This window comes from Canis aureus, chromosome 7, assembly GCF_053574225.1.
Source record: "Canis aureus isolate CA01 chromosome 7, VMU_Caureus_v.1.0, whole genome shotgun sequence".
Lineage (NCBI taxonomy): Eukaryota > Metazoa > Chordata > Mammalia > Carnivora > Canidae > Canis > Canis aureus.
In genome coordinates this window covers 48359106-48380138 of record NC_135617.1, presented here as the reverse complement: position 1 = coordinate 48380138, position 21033 = coordinate 48359106, and the positions used below count along the sequence as shown (strand labels likewise).

Sequence of the window (21033 nt, the reverse complement as noted above, 5' to 3'; positions counted from 1 at the left end):
ATCCCAGGACCCTGGGATCATGACCTGAGATGAGAGAGCCACCCAGGTGCCCCAACCATCAAGTGTATTTTTAATTTCATTTGCTATATTCTTGATCTCTGATTGATTCTTTTCTATCTCTGTGTTAAAGGTCTCACTGATGTCCTCCACTCTTTTCTCAAGTCCAGTGAGTATCTTTATGGTAATTACTTTAAAATCTCTATCAGGAAAACAAAACAAAACAAAACAAATAAAATAAAATAAAATCTCTTCCAGGCATATTACTTATATCCATTTTGCTTAGGTCTCTTGCTATGGTTTGGTCCTGTTCTTTCATTTGGGACATATTCCTCTGTCTCTTCATTTTGTCTAACTCTCTGTGTCTGTGTCTCTGTGTTTGGAAAGTCAGCTATTTCTCTTGCTGTTAACAATAATAGTCTTATGAAGAAGAGGTCCTGTAGTGTCCTGCTGTGAAGCATACTCTGTTCCCCAGGACCTAGCACTTCAGAGTATCTCTTATGTGTGTTGAATGTGCTCTATAGTTGAGTGTTGGCCTCTTCTTCCTTCAGTTCATTTGTCCACAGAGGCTCCCTTTGCCAGCAGGGGTGAGGCCCACTGCCATCTTCTATAAGGTTCTGGCATTGTGTGACTTCTCTGTCTACACACTAAACTATTTCTGTTTAACCAGTTTCCTCAGCACCTATCTGTCTCCTGACCAGGACACAAGGACTATTTGGAGTCTTTACTTGCTTTGAAAAAACTCTGGAGAGTCTGGTTGCTTTCTCTTGTCCAGCTGTCTAGATACTAATTTTGGACATTTCTGATTTATAACTCAGAGAGGCACCATGTTGCCCTGATGTAATGCTGGACATGGGGCCTCTTTAGGGAGTTTTTAATGCACTGAGAAGCAAGGAGCCAACCCTGTTGTTCTAGGATTGCTCCTCGTTTATATGAATGTTTCTATCATATATCCTTACCCCTGTGATGCATCTCCCTTCCCTGGAAACAATGGGATCATGAAGAGCAAAGACACTTGAATTTGACTTCCTGCCATTCCAGATCCTTATTCTCCAGGCTTTTACTGACACCAGAATGTCTCTTCCCTTCCTGTGCAACAGAAACTTTCTTTATGTCATATCTTCATCTCTTCCACTCTGAAGTTTATTTTTAAGAATTTATAATCCAGGACCACCTGGATGGCTCAGTTGTTAAGGATCTGCCTTCAGCTTGGGTCATGATCTTGGGGGTTCTGGAATCAAGCCCCATATTGGGCTCCCTGCTTAGCTGGGAATCTGCTTCTCCCTCTCCTTCTCCCTCCGCCCACCCACCCCCCACCTAACTCATGCTCTCCCTCTTTCACCTGGATAAATAAAATCTTTTTTAAAAAAATAAGTAAAATAAAAATGAAAAATAAAAACTTTATACTCCAGCTTTTTAGATCTCTTCATATATATATATATATATATATATATATATATATATGCAAACAAGCTTGGTAATTTGAGGAAATCATTTTCTGTCTCAATACAGCCTGGGTTTTACAACTCAAATGCATATATTTTCAGACTATTGTCTTGCTATTGACCTTAAAGCATGAATGCTTTGTTCTAGGTGAATCTTCTCTCTCTTTTCTCTGATGCAATAAACCCCAAAATTTCTCAGTCTTAATAGAAAGGCTGTGAATAAAAAGTTAGGGGGGATATGGAGGGTGAGATGAGTTACAAAAATTTGAATGGCAGGTTGATTCTTCTCTGTTAAACTATTTTCCTACTTTATATTCTTCACTGAAGTTAGACAGAATCCTGATTTCTGCTATGTGACAGATGTGTGCATGAAACTTTGATGCCTTTCCTTTTTCTGAGCTCCCCTGGAGATGGGAAGACAAAGCTGAGGGTAGTTCAGTAGATAGGGCAACTCTTCATCTGGAGCAGTAAAGGCCTGGGAGATGAGGGATTTGTAGGTCTGATTAAGTCCCTTCAGCATGCAGAACATAGGATAAACCATTAAAGTCACTTTGAAGCTTCTTTTGTTGTACCTGCCTTGTATTTTAGAGAGACCCATTTTCAGGAAATGCCTTTCTGCCTGGTGAGAGCTCCAGTGAGGATGAAGAGCCTTTAGCAGACTTGTCAAAGGAGGAATTGTGCACGAAAATAAAAAGCCTGAAACAAAAATTAACAAACACCCGGAAAGAAAACAGCCGACTTCGACAGTCTTTGGTCATGCTTCAAGGTAAACTTTGAGAAAAATTGACATTTTTAAATAATAGGAAAAATATGTAATGAGTGGAAATTATTGTAAATCAGCTGTCAAGAATGAAAAAGCAAATCAATATGTTAGAGGAGGGGATCCCTAGGTGGCTCAGCAGTTTAGCACCTGCCTTTGATCCATGGTGTGATCCTGGAGTCCTGGGATCAAGTCCTACATCGGGCTCCCTGCATGGAGCCTGCTTCTCCCTCTGCCTGTGTCTCTGCCCCCCACCTTTGTCTCTCATGAATAAATAAATAAAACCTTTAAAAAAATGATGTCTTGCCTTAAAGAAAATATGTTAAAGTAAAAAAATCAAAAATCACATTTTAAGAAAATCTCTTATTACATAATTTAATACAGAAGCACTATTCTTGAAGCCTTTAGTTTATATCTTAGAGAATATTAGATTATTTCCACAAAATACCTAATGTCATATTCATTTAATAACATTCAGTGGATATTTATTGAGCATTTAATAGAGGCTACTCACTATGTTAGGCCCCAGAGAGAAAAGATTAGTAAGACGGAACAAATATATTAACATATTCATGATATGCTTACTTCATTCCCCTCTGCTAGTGAAAGCACTAGAATATGGGGCTTCTTATGATCCATTATAGTACCATTGAAATTAAAGATCCTGTATATTGAACTGTAGATTTGGAGTTGGGAAGAGTAGTCTGGGAAAATAATCACATTCCATCAAAGACTGATAAAGGAGAAAGAGCAGTTAAAAACCACTTGGTGTGGGCAGCCCGAGTGGCTCTGTGGTTTAGTGCCACCTCTGGCCCAGGGTGTGATCCTGGAGACCCAGGATTGAGTCCCACGGCAGGCTCCCTGCATGGAGCCTGCTTCTCCCTCTGCCTGTGCCTCTGCCTCTCTCTCTGTGTATCTCTCATGATTAAATAAATAAAATCTTAAAAAAAAAACACAAAACACTTGGTGTAATGCCTTTTGTAGGATCCTATATTGCATTTAAGTGTTTATTTTTCAAAAATTACATTTTCCTTTGCAATGAAGCATCTTGCAGTATTTTGTGCTGCTGAATATTTAGCAATCATGTCCTGTGTTGGGCAGCGTTCTGTTGTAAAAACAGTCAATACACAGACCATTTTGAAAAGAAATCCCTCTGGGAATGCCTGGATGTCTCAGTGGCTCAGATCATGATCTAGGATCCTAGGATCAAGTCCTATATCAGGCTTCCCAGGGGGAAGCCTGCTTCTCCCTCTGCCTCTCTCTGTGTGTCTCTCATGAATAAATAAATAAAATATTTAAAAAAAAAAAGAAAGAAAGAAAAGGAAAGAAATCCCTCTGGCTGGTGTGTACAAAATGAGTACAAATGACACAAGAAAGAAAGCAGGGAAGGGCCACTCTTGAACAGTATTGCAGTCATCCAGGCTAACACGATGGCAACCTAGCCCAGGGCAATGGCTATGGAAGTAAAGACGACAGTTCCACATAATGTTGGAGACAGAAATGATAGGAGACAAGTAGAACATGGGGATAAGCTAGATTAACAGAGTAATGGCTCACATGCTTTCCATTGAAGACCTCATAATTTTAAGTAGAAGCAGTTACAGCTAAAATGTTTACTCCATCACCAAGCCATTATCTCTTTATATTTTTCAACTTTAAATATTGAACTTTTGTTACCAATGGGTTTTTTTTCTGGTGAGGTTTTTGTGATTTCAAAGAACAGATCATTCTCATTTTTATATAATCTGTCCCAGGACTTAGAATAAGACGAGAGGCTAGTTTATAAAGTTAGCATAAATTGCTGGTTAAAAGTATTGATTTTGGGGTTACAGGCCTTGATTTGAATCCCAGCTTTCCTTACTGGCTCTACAGCTGTGGCCATATCACTTTACTGGGCCCTCAATCCCAGCTTCAATCTTCTCACCTACAGATGAGGGGGGAGGGGGGGCGTTGGGGCGGTGGCAATCCATCATGTCTTGCTGCCGTGAAGATGAAAAGATCATTTGGAAGAAATGCTTTACCCAAACAAAGCACAATATGGTACTCAATAGTGGTGTTATTGTGTCTGCTTTTTTTTTTTTAAGATTTTATTTATTTATTTATGAGAGACACACAGAGAGAGAGAGTGAGGCAGAGACACAGGCAGAAGGAGAAGCAGGCTCCATGCAGGGATCCCGATGTGGGACTTGATCCCGGGTCTCCAGGATTATGCCTTGGGCTGAAGGCGGCGCTAAACTGCTGAGCCACCTGGGCTGCCCTGTGTCTGCTTTTATCAACACCAGAATCTGACACAAAAAAAGTGCCCAATTATATGATATTAAAATCCATCAATAAGCTATGATTCTCTAGCCTGGACTTCTCCCTTTAATGCCAGACTCGTTGTGCAACTGTGTATGTGACATTACTGATAGGTATCTCAAACTAACATGTCTAAAACCATACTCCTGACCTTATCCTTCAACCTGTTTTTTTCTTTCTTCCTCATCTTGGTTGATGCTAACTTCATTGTTCAAGTTTCTCAAACCAAAAAACAATTTCTATATTTCTTTTACATCATACACTCAGTCCATTGACAAATTCTACTGACTTTACCTTTGGAACATTTCTGGGATACAATCCTTTTTACCACCCCTACTACTACCACTCTAGTCCAAGCCACCATTATCTTACACATAGATTATTATGGTGGATTCCTAGCTGGTGTCACTATTTTTGCTCTTGCTTTTCTCTAATCTATTCTCAGCAAAGTTGCAAGAATAATCCTGTTAAATATAAGTCAGTTCATGTCACTTTTCACCTCAAACCCTTACATGCATTTCCACCTCACTCAGGGGAAAATAAGTCATTTTTATGACCGTTAGTCCTTACATGATCTGGCCATTTCTCTTCTACTTACCTCTCTTGGCCTTATTTTCTGCTACTCTTCCCTCCTCTGTGATCCAGCCACATTGAACTACCTGTTTTTCCTTTGAAGACATCAGACATAATCTTACTTCAGTGTCTTTGTACTGGTCATTTCCTCAGGCTGGAATGTTTTTCCTCCAGATACCCACTTGCTTACTTCAAGTAAGTACACTCACTCCATCCAACACCTTACTCTAAATTCATCTTTTCCCTAAACTCCTTCCTCAGTCTAAAATTTCAACCACTCTCCCTGAAACATTATTTATCCCCCTTCCCCTGCTTCATTTCCTCTTTGGCACTTACAACTGTCTATATAATCTATTATATATTTAATATTGTATATACAATATTGTACACACACACACACACACACACACACACACAAGTGTACCTCCAGAAACCAAGTCATAGAGTTGTAAAGTCCTGTTATAAATTAGGCACTGTTCTAAGTACCTAGGAAAATCCAGAAAATAAAACAAAGATCCTTGCTCTCATGGAGCCTACTTCTAGTGGGTCAAGACAGTCAAAAAACCACAACAAATAATGAGTAAATTATATGTTAGCTGATAGTAGTATAGGAAAAATAAGGAAGGTAAAGGACGATTGGGATTTGAGGGAGATCATAAAAACAGTCTTTTTTAAAAATATTTTATTTATTTACTCATGAGAGACACACAGAGAGAAGCAGAGACATAGATAGGCAAAGGGCAAAGCAGGCTCCCTGGAGCCTGGGATCACGACCTGAGCCAAAGGCAGATGCTCAACCACTGAGCCACCCAGGTGCTTCCATAAAAACACAATCTTAAATATTATCCTAAATAACATGATCATAGTAGGCCTTTATGAAGCTATGGTTGGGAATTAGGAAGATATAGGAAGTTGAAATTTTATTTGTAATCCAAATAAAAAAGGGTCTAAGAGAAGACTGCAGAATGGTTATTTATCTTTTGCCCACTTGTGCTCTTAATAATCCTTTGAACTAAGAATCAGGGTTCTTCTTTCAGTTTATAAAGTCTACTAACAGAAAAACAGCAGAATATATATGCCATTTTAGACATTCAGAATGGCAAATGTGTGTATGCTACACGTGCATGTATTATGTATTTGAAACATGTTTTGTGGGCATCCTTGGGTGGCGCAGCGGTTTAGCGCCTGCCTTTGGCCCAGGGCGCGATCCTGGAGACCCGAGATCGAGTCCCACATCGGGCTCCTGGTGCATGGAGCCTGCTTCTCCCTCTGCCTATGTCTCCGTCTCTCTCTCTCTCTCTCTCTCTCAATGTGTGTGTGACTATCATAAATAAATAAAAAATTAAAAAAATAAATAAAAGATAAAATAGAAGATGAAACATGTCTTGTGGACCACAACTGACCAACACTGTAAGATATAAAATGAAAAAAGATGATATATCTTTTGTATAGAAGATATTAAATTGTAATTATTTTTTTAAGATTTTATTTATTCATTCACGAGAGACACACACAGAGAGAGAGAGAGAGAGAGAGAGAAGCAGAGACCCAGGCAGAGGGAGAAGCAGGCCCCACGCAGGGAGCCCGATGTGGGACTCGATCCCCGGTCTCCAGGATCACGCCCTGGGCTGAAGGTGGCGCTAAACCGCGGAGCCACCAGGGCTGCCCAATTGTAATTATTTTTAAAGAATGAATACATACCTAGGAAAAAGAAAGCATCAACTAAAAATTCTTATAACAAATGAAATTTCAGTAAAGAATCAAAAATCAGTTAAGTTTTGCCCAAGTTTCTTTAAGTATGATATAAAGCTTAAGTGAAATATGTGGGAGTCTCCCTTCTTTCTTGAAACCCTACTAGAGGGATCCCTGGGTGGCGCAGCGGTTTGGCGCGCCTGCCTTTGGCCCAGGGCGCGATCCTGGAGACCCGGGATCAAATCCCACGTCGGGCTCCCGGTGCATGGAGCCTGCTTCTCCCTCTGCCTGTGTCTCTGCCTCTCTCTCTCTGTGTGTGACTATCATAAATAAATAAAAATTTAAAAAAAAAGAAAGAAAGAAACCCTACTAGATATAAATTTGAAATGCATAAAAACAAAAGTACCAAGAAAACTCGAAAGGACATCACAGCAGATAAGAGATGCCAATAAAATTTTAGAAACTGAAAAGCAAATGGATGAACAGTAACTGACTAACTGTAGGAACCTGAAAGTTCAGTGTCTGGGATAGGGATAAGGAGGGGATAGAGGTAGATAAATTAAAAAGAAAGAAGCCAAATCACACCACAGAACTATAAATGGTTTAGGATTTGTACCTGTGAAAGGAATTATGATAGTGCTGGTAGTGTGAAAACTGGAGTCATTGAAAGACCTACATAAAGATCTTTTGGGACCATAAAGTCACACATTTTTCCTATGTAGCCTGCAACTGCCACTCCTCACCACAGCAGAAGATGCAGGTTTTCTTCCAGAAGAGATTGAATCAGAGCTATGAACTCAGGGACACTGGGTAGAGCTATGGGAAGGTAATTACTTGAAAAAATCCTCTAATGTGGAAAACAGATCAAAATGAACAAAGAGAAAAATAAGGCCAAAGGAAACAGACACAATTCAGGGAGCAGAAGAAATCTGCATGGGACAAGAACAGAGTAATTTAAGTGAGGAACAGCCAAAGAATAAGGGGATATTGAAATCTATAAATTTTACTGACACCTAGAAATTCAATAAAATGCCTGGAGGTTAAAGTTAGGAAAATCTTGTAGATATTAGAGTAAGAAACTAAGGAAAGGAGAATAGAAAAGATTAAGAAAAATAAAGAATTAGTCCCAGAGGTTGAATGTCCAAAGACAAGAGGTCCTAAAAGATTCAAAAGTGAAGAGGAAGAAGTTATTTAAAAATTAGTATCATAAATTTCTATAACTGAAGAACACAAATGTTTACATTAATAGATAATACCAAAAGCAAAAAGACTTGTCCAAGTCATAACATTGTGAAATTTCACCAGAAATAAAGGGAAGATCCAAAGAGAATAAGCATGTCCCATGCTAAAGATTGGGAATCAGAATGGCATTGGACTTTTCACTAGCAACACTGGAAATTCCAAGATAATTAAGCAATGTCTTCCAAATTCTCAATGGAAATGATGTAAATCTAGACTTTTATACCTGAGCAAAATTATCAATCAAGCGTGAGGGTTGGTAATACTTTCCATACAACGTCTCACTAATGTACTTCCTATGATTTCTTTTCCAAAGGCTAATATATGAGGGTATAACCTGTCAATATTAAATCTCATAAATTTCCAATGATTAAAAATGACTTGCTAGTGCAAAATCAGCACATCAATGGAACAGAAAGCATATCCTTCAAATAGAACCTCATATATGATAAAGAACTATCCTAGAGGCACTATGGCATAGAGGTAAAGAGTATGGATTTAAAGGGGCCAAACCACTTGGCCTCAAACCCTGGCTCTGCACCTATTATCTGTCTAACCATGTGCAAGTTGTTTAACCACCCTGTGCCTCAGTTTCCTCATCTCAAAAGAGGAAATAATAAAAGTACTTACCTGGGTGACATGTAAAGCATTCAGAACAGAACCTGGCAATAGCAAGTGCCATGTAAGTTCTTTGCTATTACACTGTTCAGGATCACAAGTCGTCAGGACCAGCTTCATGGATGTGTGCCGTATGTAGTCACTCAGAGCTCTGATCTTAGAAGGGCCCCACGTACTGGTTAAAGGCTCTGCCATCACCATATTAAAATTTTTAAGAAGCTTTGAACAAGAAGTGCTGCATTTTCACATTTGCAATGAGCCTGGAAATTCATGTAGCAAGTCTTGCAAGTTAATCAGGAAAAGGATAAATTATTCAGCAAACGGCTCTGGAAAACTGATATTCCAGTGTGTGCTGGGAGTAGGGGATGCAAGTTCAAGTTAGATTCTCATTTCATTCCATGTGGCACACTAAAAACATAACTATACAGTTTAAATAAAAACCCCATGTTCTGAATTGAGTGGGAAATACTGCTTTAAATACATAATGAAATGTATATCTTTAAAAATTAATAACATGTATTTTCTAATACTGTTCACTGAATAGGCTTAAAAACAAAAACCCAATAGCAAAGAACATTCCCAGCCCCGGACTTGGCTGTATAATAATACTTCCCACTAAAAAGAGCTAGGGTTCCTTGGAGAAATGGGTGATTCCAGAATTTGCACAGGAAGTGTATCAAGATAAGCCATGTTGGGAGCCTAGCACAAAAAATCCAGATGAAAATCCTGTCATATCAGAAAACAAGGCAGTTAGCAAAGACTATGTGGACATGCCAGTTAAAAGAAGTTCCCAGTGGCCAAAGATGGGACAATTTGAGTATTAATAATAAAGATAACTGCAACAGGTTATCATATATATTTAAGTGCATGAGTTCATAATAGTATTCAAAAAAGAAAAAAAAACCTGAGATCAAAAAAACTCTAATGATCAAATTCGTCATAATGGCAAACACAGATAAAAAAACAACCATTTATCCTGTCATTATTATAGGAAATGAACCTAAGTGTAAACAAATAGTTGATGGGAGGAAGTTTCCCTTTGTACAAAAATTCTAGCTAATAAATGAAGAAGAAAAATATTAGAATATCACCGTTTTGCAACTCCTTATGATATAATGAATCTAAGTGTGGTCATCAGTGATGACTAATATCACAAAAAAACTAACCATGCATTCAATGCTACCTGATAAAATTTTAAAATACTACTTAAATCTAATCAAGCCTCTAGATCTAATTATCAATTTAAGAGTGAATTTACGAAAGAAAAAAAAAGAGTGAATTTAGGGAACAGCACCATATGTTAAACACTCATGTTTGTTATGGATAACTCATGTTATGTTATGGATACACTCAGCAAAATCCCACTGTGGGAAATCTTGTAAAACAAACAACCGGGCAGCCCCGGTGGCGCAGCGGTTTAGCGCTGCCTGCAGCCTGGGGTGTGATCCTGGAGACCGGGATCGAGTCCCACATCGGGCTTCCCGTATGGAGCCTGCTTCTCCCTCTGCCTGCGTCTCTGCCCCTATCTCTCTGTCTCTGTGAATAAATAAAAACAATCTTAAAGAAAAAAAAAAACAGTTTCTTCAATTAATAAATTCCAAGGAAAAAACTAAGAAAACTTATAATTTCTAGTTTATAACAGACACAGCCAACTACTTGTAACATGTGGACCTTATGTGGATCCTGATTCAGATAAAGTAAAAACAACAATGAGAAAATCAGAGAAATTTGGACATTTACTAGTTTTTTTTAATGACATTGAAGAAAAACTGATAAGTATTTCTAGCTATCACATGTTTTTATGTTTATATTTTTTAAATTTCTTACCTTTAGAAATACTTGTAGAAATATTTACAGATAAATTGAGATGCTGCCTGTGATTTGCTTGAAGTATTCTTGGGGTTGGGGAGAAAATGGACAGGAGTATAAATGGAACAAGACTGGCTGTGAGCTGAAACTGGGGGATGGATATATGGGAGTTTACAATTTTTGTGTTTAAAATTATCCATTAGAAGCTTAAAACTTATATCCAGGCAGAAAAAAACTCACTTATAAAAAGATATTTGAACTATACAAAATATATGACTATTTTACTGATCTGAATGGTGAATGACTTTCTTTTTTTATTTATTTATTCATGAGACACACAGAGAGAGAGAGAGAAAGAGAGAGAGAGACAGGCAGAGGGAGAAGCAGGCTCCATGCAGGGAGCCCGACGTGGGACTGGATCCTGGGACTCCAGGATCACACCTGGGCAGAAGGCAGGCGCTAAACCGCTGAGCCAACCAGGGATCCCTGGTGAATGACTTTCTAAGCATTAAATAGATTAATAATACACTAAAGAAAAGACTGCTGCTTTAAAATAAAAACTAAAAAATATGTGTATGCTTTCAAAATATCATGAAATTAAAAGAAAAACCCTAAGAAAAATACTTGCAACTTATGACAAATGAAAGGTTAAAATATTTAATATAGAAGGGAGTAAATAACAATAACACAGTGTGCTTATAATACACTAGGTACTCTTATAATCACTTTACAAAAACTATCTAAGTTATTAAAAAGTAGAAAAAATACTAGGGGCAGCTGGCTGGCAGTTGGCAGACCATGTAACTCTTGATCTCAGGACTGTGAGTCCAAGCCCCACATTGGGTGTAGAGATTACATAGAAGAAAAAAAAAAAACCTACCAATATTCTGTGGTCTAATATATAATTCATAGAAGCTTGGATAACCAATAAATAAGTACATATTTAACTTCATAATCATAAAATAATTGCAATTTAAATTTTACTAAAATTTCAACCTATCAAAATAGTGAAGATTATTATTAATGATTAACACCTGTTTTTGATGATGTAGCGAAAACACTGACTTCTTACATTGCTGGTAACCAGATAAGTTGGAAGAATCTTTCTGGAGAGCAATTCAGCAGTATTAGTTGAGGTCAGAAAACATTTATACCTTTGACCCCATTATTATGCTTTCAGGAATTTGTAGCATTGTTGTGATCAAAAATACAAATGAAGATGTATGTGCTACACAGTTCATAAGAGCTTTGTTTGTAAAAAATAAAAAGAGTTTTGTTTGTAATAAAGAAAAATTGGAAGTGGGGCACCAGGGTGGCACAGTCAGCTAAGCAACCCACTCTTGGTTTCGGCTCAGGTCATGATCTCAGTGTTGATGGATGGAGCCCTGAGTCAGGCTCTGTGCTCAGCACAGACTCTGCTTAAAATTCTCTCTTATTCTTTCTCTGCACACCCCCTACCCAAACGCGTTCTCTCCCTCTTTCTTTTGTATGTGTGTATGTATGTGTATTTAAGATTTTATTTATTTATTCATGAGAGAGACACAGAGAGAGAGAGGCAGAGACATAGGCAGAGGGAGAAGCAGGCTCCCTCTTGAGGAGTCTGATGTGGGACTCGATCCAAGGACCCCAGGATCACAACCTGAACCAAAGGCAGATGCTCAACCACTGAGCCACCCAGGTGACCCTCTCCCTCTCTCTTAAACAAACAAACAAGAAAAGTTGGAAGCAACCAAAATTTGAAAAAAAAAAAAAAAAGAACATTTAAATAAATTATAAAACATCAATACCTTAGAATATTAGGGAATCATTAAGGTCATATTTTCAATTGGAAAATAACCCATCAACCCATCATCAAAGTAACCCATCAACCCAGGTGAATGAAAACTTTAATTATGGAGTGTCCATAAAATGCAGTATTAGTCAATAACAAAAAGGAATGATTAACAGATACATATGACAACATGAATGAATCTCAAAACATTATGCAGAACAAAAAAAAGTCAGACCAAAATTTAAAATATATATATGTACAGAATATACCATTTGAACCTATTTGTATGTAATTCTAGAACAGGTAAAACTTATCTCTGGCTAAAGAAGTCAGTTTAGTGGTTGCCTCTAAGGCAAATCCAAGGATTGACTTGGAAGGAACATGAGGCAACTTTCGGGGAGGATGGAGATATTCTGTCTTGTTGGGTGTGCATTAACTGAGTATATCATTTTGTCAAACTCATCTCACTTTACCTACTTAATTTCTGCTCAGACTTTGTGTGAGATCTTGCTTTTGATTCTATGTAAATAAGATCTCAAAATACCATATTTTCCAAGAAGATTTTTTTTAAATTTTTATTTATTTATGATAGTCACACAGAGAGAGAGAGAGAAGCAGAGACATAGGCAGAGGGAGAAGCAGGCTCCATGCACTGAGAGCCCGACGTGGGATTCGATCCTGGGTCTCCAAGATCGCGCCCTGGGCCAAAGGCAGGCGCCAAACCGCTGCGCCACCTGGGGATCCCTATTTTCCAAGAAGATTTAACAAAATAGGCAAATATTCAACTTACACTCTTAATTGGAAAAAAAGAACCATGATACAACACTATGTATAGTAGTACAGTCTAGCTACATAAAAGAAAATACATGAATATGAGTAGAGATACACAGAAATGACAAGGATACATTCCAATGAACAAGTCCAACTTCCATTATTAGAAAAAGTCACTAAATATTCTTTACACCTCATTTTATACCAAATTCCTTTTTTCTCTTTACATTCTAGCTGCCTTCTTGCAGTTCCTCAAATACAGAACTTGCATTTCCTTTGCCTCTGATGACTTTCTCATTTCCTCCAACTATTTAATTCCTACTCAGCCTTCAGCTTTCAAATCAATCCTGACCCCCTCAGAAAAGCCCTCCATAGCCCTCGCCTCCCCAAACTGGGTCAAGCACATTATGCCTCTCCCTTGTGGCACTTAACAATTGCAATTTTTCATTTCTTTGCAGGTACCTTGAGTTGGCCAAATTGCAAAGTTAATGGCACTGTTCTCTAGACTGCCCCATTTGCCTAAGACTTCTGATGCTAACTATAAACTCAGATGTTTTCAAAAAGCACCCTCAGGTCCGCTAATTGACTAAATAAACTCCCAACTCACTGAAACCTATTATACTCGTAGTTGCATTTATTACAGGGAAAGAATACAAATTAGATCCAGCCAAAGTTGGAAAATACACAGAGGGCAGACTCTGGGTGATTTCCAAATGTAAGCTCCTGTTGCCTTTAGGATGCACTATCCTCCTAGCATTTATATATTACAATATGCATGGAGTATTGTCCATCCAGGAAGTTCACCTGAGCTCCAGTGTCCAAAGTTTTTATTGAGAGTTCATTACATGGGCATGACTAATTGATTGCCTATGATGAACTCAGACTAATCTTTCTAGCTTTCTGGCTGTGGTCAGGTTCCATGATAAGACTATTGAGTGTGATTGTTCACACCCTGAAATATATCTTAGCATGAGCTATCAGGTGTGGCTCACCTTGAATAACAAAGACACTCCTCTGTCACTCAGAAAATTCCAAGGATTTAGAGCTTTCTTTCTTTCTTTCTTTCTTTCTTTCTTTCTTTCTTTCTTTCTTTCTTTTTTCCTTTTAAATATTTTTTTTTAATTTATTCATGGGAGACACAAAGAGAGAGGCAGAGATATAGACAGAGGGAGATGCAGGCTCCTCACAGGGAGCCTGATGTGAGACTCTATCCCCAGACCTGGGGTCACGCCCTGAGCCAAAGGCAGATGCTCAAACACTGACCTACCCAGACATCCCTAGAGGTTACTTTCCAAGAACAAGGGAGGCCAGACCTCTCTTTAAGCAGGCCAAATTCTTACTCACGCCATGGTTGCATAACCCACCTCCCGCCGCCCCCACCCAGTCCAAAAGTCCAGGATCACATCTGGTGTGCTCCCAGTCTCTCCTCTAGCACTTAATAGAGTGGCTGGCAAATGTCAAAAATCTACATAACACAGTAGTTTATAGCATCGAATTGGCTAAGTCTGAATTTGAATCTTTGCTCTTCTTCTCACTAATTGTTTTGACCCTGGATGGGTTTTTTAGCCTCTCTCACTGCCTAATTTTCCTCCTCTATAAACTGGGGGTGATGATGATATCTAGTTCAGAGAGCAGTGAGTATTAAATGAATGAACATCAGTAAAGCCCTCAGAATAGTGCCTGGCACAGAATAAAAGCTAGATAAATGTTTCATATTATTAAATGCTCAATGAGTAATTGCTTCTTGAGTTAGCAAATGGGACACTAGAGGTGCTTAGTTAAATATTAATTGAAAGAATATAAAGGAAGATTTTAATAGATTTTACTGTTTTTTCTATTAATATAGTAGTAGATGTATTGATTTGGATGTGTCATCAATATGCCTGATTTTCAGCTCTCAAATCAAATATTAATCCAGATTTTGGCTTAATAATATGATTAAGAAAAGTCTAAAAAATTTTCAGTCTTTTTACTTCTTCAGCAGCCAAAGCCCTCAAACAGTGTGAGTTGTATCAGAGTGGGTTCATAGTGTCTTCCAACTCCATCAAAATGTTATTTGTTCTTAGGAAACAAACTAGATATAACCATAACTAGAGAAGACCATTTTACATGGACACATGAACCTTTGAATGTGTAAGTTTCCATCAAAAAAGGAACAAAGAGAATATTCAGCTGATTACCAAAATTCATCCTTAACATGTAAAAACAGTTTTGAATCATGGCAACAAATTTTTTGTGTGTGTGTATATTTTTTTATTGGAGTTCGATTTGCCAACATATAGCATAACACCCAGTGCTCATCCCATCAAGTGCCGCACTCAGTGCCCATCTTTTAACACAAGTATAAGATTGAAAGTCTGCTTTCTCTTATTCAAAGGCTTTCTTGAATTGTTGATATGCTCTTGAAAAGATAATGTAAATAGTTGTTTTCTCTTCACTGTCCCAGAAAAACCAGTTTCTGTATTTTGCCTTTATCAGGTCTTTAACATCCCTATTCCTATTTAGGCATGCAATTAAAAACTTTCTAGGGTTTAAAATATTTCCCAAGATTTAAAGTGTGAATGAAGTCTCTTTGATTCATTAGGCCTTATTTTTTATATTGGAGTTCAATTTGCCAACATATAGCATAACACCCAGTGCTCATCCCATCAAGTGCCTCCTTCAGTGCCCCTCACCCAGTTACTCTCCCCACCCACCCACCTCCCTTTCCACCACCCCTAGTTCGTTTCCCAGAGTTAGGAGTCTCTCATGTTCTGTCTCCCTATGGCAACAAATTTTTATTAATTTGATGAAATTTGACTCCCTGGAAAACCACACACAAAGGTCACTGAAAATTTATTTTAATAAATTTGAATATAAATGGTTTATTTAATGGTCATTTAAATTGGCCTGATGTATCTGGAAGGCGATTGATGATTAATGTCTCCAAATGAGATTAAAACCCTTCAAATAATACTCTTAGCAATTAGAAAAAAGAATCAACTCTTTAAACCATTTTAGGGACGATTGGGTGGCTCAGCGGTTGAGCATCCGCCTTCGTCTCAAGGTGTGGTCCCCAGGTCTGTAGAATGAGTCCCAGTCCCTGCATCAGGCTCTCTGAGGGGAGCCTGCTTCTCCCTCTTCCTGTGTCTCTCCCTCTCTCTGTGTCTCTCATGAATAAATAAATAAATCTGTTAAAATTAAATAAATAAATAAATAAATAAATAAACCATCCATTTTAGTTCTGAAGTAATGCATATACATTTAAATATAACTAGATGTTTTAAAATTGATTTATTATTAAGCCATTATTAAATCAAAAAATAAAAAGTAAGTACATCCCAACCACTCTTCTTACCATGTTTATTTTCCAAAAGTAGTAAATGGGGCAGCCCCCGTGGCTCAGCGGTTTAGCGCCGCCTTCAGCCCAGGGTGACCAGGAGACCTGGTATCGAGTTCCACCTTGGCTCCCTGCATGGAGCCTGCTTTTCTCCCTCTGCCTGTGTCTCTGCATCTCTCTCTCTCTCTCTCTCTCTCCCTCTCATGAATAAATAAAATCTAAAAAAAAAAAAAGTAGTAAATGTTAACAGTTTGTTCTACCTATTTCTATACATGCTATGTAATATGTATATACGCACAATTTAAAAATAGGAATATATGCCCCTGTTATTAAAAGTATTTATAAAGGGTTACTTTTTCTTGCCATCAGTGTTACCACAGGCGGTCACGCAGTTTGAAGAATTAGTTGGTATGGCAGAGGCCCTGCTTAAGGGTGGAGGAACCATGTCCACATCTGCATCCACCCTCTGGAGGGCAACAAACAACTCCTCACCAGACTCATTTGCCTCAACGTGCAGTAATTCTAACTCTAATTCCAGTTCACCTATTTCCTTGAAAGCTGAAGAAGAGCATCATACTGATGAAAAACAGGTCAGTTGGAATACCTGCTCTAACTTTCTCTGGGATACAGTAAATGAAAAAATTGAAATAATACTACGAAATGATGAGGCACCTGACTGGCTTGGTTGGTAGAGCATGCTACTTTTGACCTAAGGGCTGTGAGTTTGAGCCCCACGTTGGGTGTAGAGATTACTTAAAAATAAGATTTTTTTTTTAAGAAAAGGCTACAAAATGATCATTGTTTTATCAGATAACATTAGGTAACTTTAGGTCATGACCCTAACATTGAAATTACATAAAACAATTTTTTGACGATAAATCAAAACAATATTTGTTTCACAAATATCCAATTTAGAAAACTACAGTCAAATTGTGGTCAAGGATGAGGTCATTAAACTAGAAAATTCTTAAATCAGTGAGGGATAACTATGCATTGAGGGTTACAAAATTATATCATTGATAGAAGGTAAATTTCAGCCTCTGCATGTTGGAAGAATATAATCTTTTCCTACTTCTCCAATTTCTCTTCAAGGAACAGAAGCTAAAAGGACCAGAGTTTCATTAGAATCCAATATCAGTTTTGGAAAATATGCCTTCCAGAGCAATAATTAAATACTAACATCCAACATTTAGGATATTTGAATATTGGTATATCCGTTTCCTTTTGCTATGTCACAGATGGCCACAAACTTGGTGATTTATAATAACACAAATGTATTATCTCAGAGTGCTGAAGGTCAGAAGTGTGGTAAAATCTAGGAGGCAGCAGGTACATTCCTTTCTGGAGGCTCTATGGAAGAATCTGTTTCCTGCCCCTCTAGGTTATTGTAGAATTCAGTTTCTTGTGGTTGTGGAATTGAGTTCCCCATTTGCTTGCTGACGGGAAACTGAAGGCCATTCCCACTTCTTGAGGTAACCATATTCCCTGGTTTATGGCCCATTCTACCACCTTCAAAACCAGCCATGAAGGCAAAGCCCCTCTCACTTCCAATGTGTCCTCTTCCTTCCGGTCTTGTTTCTGACCCACTCTTCTGCCCCACTCTTCTGCCTCCCTCTTCTGCATTTAAGGGCTCATGTGATAAAATTGGGCCCTGAATAATCCAGGATAATTTCCCCATTTCAATGTCCTTAACTTTAATCACACCCCATATAAGGTCATATATTCACAGGTTCTAGGGTCATGGATAGCTTCAGTGGGTCATTATTCTGCCTACCACACCTAATAGGAGGTGCTGAGGATGGGACTCATCCTTAAACTATCCAATTCCAGATTACATGACAAGAGTTTGTATAAACTCTGAAACAAATACCTCATAAAATTGGGAATTATATCAAAGATAACCCCTGAAATGTAAAATATGTATTAAAAGTAAAATACATCACCTTAAAGAATGTTGATTTTGTTTCTGGTGTGTCTTAACTCGATTAGTAATATATTTATCCAGATACTACTTTCCTTTTCTTTTTCTAATTTCAGTTATTACTTTGTATTTTCTAGTTCAAGATTGAAAAATGGCAGATTTCCCGTTGTAACAAGAGCAAGCCTCAGAAGTTTATTAATGATTTAATGCAAGTACTTTACACAAATGAATACATGGCCACACACAGCCTGACAGGAGCAAAGTCCTCTACTTCGAGGGACAAAGCCGTAAAACCAGCTATGAATCAGAATGAAGTTCAAGAAATTATAGGTAAAATATGATTGTATTACATTATCACATGAATTTGAAATTATTTTACCATTCAAGGTTAAGTCGTTCTTTCATGTTCTTTTTGTTATTTTTCTATCAAAGAAAAATCTCAAGATAGCCTAAACCTCTTATTAAATATGGTAAATTTTATAGAAAAAAATGTACAGTAAAGTAGTTATTAAAATGAAACTAAATTTTATTTCACTTATATGTTTGAATTCATAAAATTAATAACTTCAGAAAAATCTATTTCAAAATCCTTTCAAACAAAATTTCAGTAACAGTTTATGTCTTATTTTCTTTCTTATCGTGGTTCTAGATCCTTTATCTTTTATTCTAGAAAAGTAGGAGCTAATTTCCTACTTATAGTTTATTTTATTTTATTTTATTTTATTTTATTTTATTTAAATTCAACTAATTAATATATAGTGTACTATCAGTTTCAGAGGTAGAGTTCAGTGATTCATCAGTTGTATATAACACCCAGTGCTCATTACATCACATGCCCTCCTTCATCCTACTTACAGTTTTTAGGTTAATGCATCTCCTCAAATATAATAATCTAGATTATCAAATAACTTTTTTACAAATATCAAACAAATTTAGGGAATCACTGAATCTAAGTTCTCTATATTTTAATATGCCATTTCTTAGTTGGAAAACAGTCAAAAGAATTTAGTTGTTTCAGCTGATGCTGAGAATGGATAAAAACAAACTAACATTTTGGAGCAAGGGGATCTAGAGTTCAGAGAAGTAGCAAGATTAAAGCTGCAGTACCATAGGAATACAATATGTATGCTCTCAGTCTCTAACATAGACCTTCAGTATCTCTTAGTTTGCTTTGCAGACCCTGCCTATATATTCATGTATTTAAATATCTCATGGGTGTTTAGACTACTTCTGCAAAATGGAGACAAAATTACATTGTGGATTGCCTGATGTCTTATCTTAGTTCACATCTTAAGATGCAGAGGCCTCAAAAAGGATTTTTGTGTGTCATTGTTGTTGTCTTTTACAGGAGTCACAAAACAGTTATTTCCCAACACAGATGATGTTTCAATTAGGAGAATGATAGGGCAAAAGCTAAACAACTGTACCAAGAAGCCAAATTTAAGCAAAAATCTGAACTCTCAGGATATTAAGTAGATCCCTTTGGTAAGTCCTCTCAATCTTCACAATCCTTTCCATGTGGCAAGAAGATGTAATACTTTTATCCCAGGAATATCCCTGGAATTTTTATGAACACTCTGCTAGAAACTCTACTAGGACTCTACTAGGTCCAAGAAATGCTAATAGGTATTTGTAAAGGTGGAGGTGAGGATGGGGAAGGGGATTTAAACTTGGGGAATGCTAAATTCAGATAGAGATTTTCCTTTTCCAGAATCTTTCAGAGTACTTTTATACTCTTTAATACGCCCAAGTGCACCAGAAATCTTTAAATAGGTGATAGAGTATGTAATGTTTTCCAAATGGTTTTTACTAAGGAATTTTTATTTTTCCTTACGGAATGTGTTTAACTTGTGGGTGGGTGTAGAAAGGGGCCAAAGGTGGGACACTTGATAATTTAGGGAATGTTTCTCTAGAACAGGGGAGATACCCTAGGGAAATCTCGAAGGTATGACGATGAGACTAAATTTACAACTCCAAACAGTGGTTTGTTTGAGGGCCCTCCACTGGCTGGAAGTACTGAGGGGTCTCCTCTGCCATTCTCCCTCCTACTTCTCACTGTCTTTAAATCTTTAAATCAGTTGTTAAAGGGGTGCCTGGGTGGCTCAGTTGGTTAGGTTTCTGCCTTTATCCTGGGATGGAGCCCCGTCCCCTCCTTGGGCTCTTTCTTGGCTCAGTGGAGAGTCTGTTTCTCCCTCTCCCTCTGCCTGGGTTCCCCCTGTGGTCTGTCTCTGTGTCAAATAAATAAATAAATAAATAAATAAATAAATAAATAAATAAATTCTTAAAAATAATCAATTGTTATAGTTTGTATCAGTTTGATAAGGATTTTTACCAAGATGTTTCTAATAGACTAAGAAAAAGAATTGCTTCTAGTGAGTTTTGAAGGAAAGAGACTTTATAGTCAGGCCCTACCCTTAGGCAAACCTGTTGAGTAGAATTTTGTGTTTGCTTTAACACCTCAGTGTGCTGGTTGGTTCACTTGTGCTCATCCTTCCTCTCTATTATTTTGATGGAAAATATGTGAAAAAATATATATAAATGTGTTTTTTAAATACTTTTTATTAATAGAGGTATATGGTGACTATATGAGGGCAGGATTTTCCTTCAATTTCCTTGACTTTTACCTTTGACTTTCAATTTAGTTGTTCTCTGCCTAACTCTAGCCACCTTTTTTTTTTTCTAGCCACCTTTGAGACCATTTTATTTATCTTTATGTTCTCACTGTGTTTTAAATAGGATTGGAACTGCAAGTAATGCAATAATTCCCCCCACTTGCCTTCCACCCATTGCTGACTACCATCCCCAGCACTCTTGAGGGTA

The 21033-nt window shown here is 37.5% G+C and overlaps 1 protein-coding gene across 6 annotated transcripts in view; it reads left to right on the top strand.

Moving 5' to 3' along the window:
- BEND6 (BEN domain containing 6) overlaps positions 1-21033 on the top strand; it is a 59000-nt gene that overhangs the window by 30546 nt on the left and 7421 nt on the right. For 3 of the 6 annotated variants that reach the window (XM_077903573.1, XM_077903572.1, XM_077903574.1), the window contains exons 3-7: positions 131-166; positions 2031-2208; positions 16662-16882; positions 18351-18543; positions 19562-19698. In XM_077903573.1, the coding sequence (XP_077759699.1) occupies positions 131-166; positions 2031-2208; positions 16662-16882; positions 18351-18543; positions 19562-19689 (756 nt within the window). In that variant the 3' untranslated portion in view covers positions 19690-19698. The remainder of the gene's footprint in view (positions 1-130; positions 167-2030; positions 2209-16661; positions 16883-18350; positions 18544-19561; positions 19699-21033) is intronic. The other 3 variants (XM_077903575.1, XM_077903576.1, XM_077903571.1) reach the window with 2 other exon arrangements.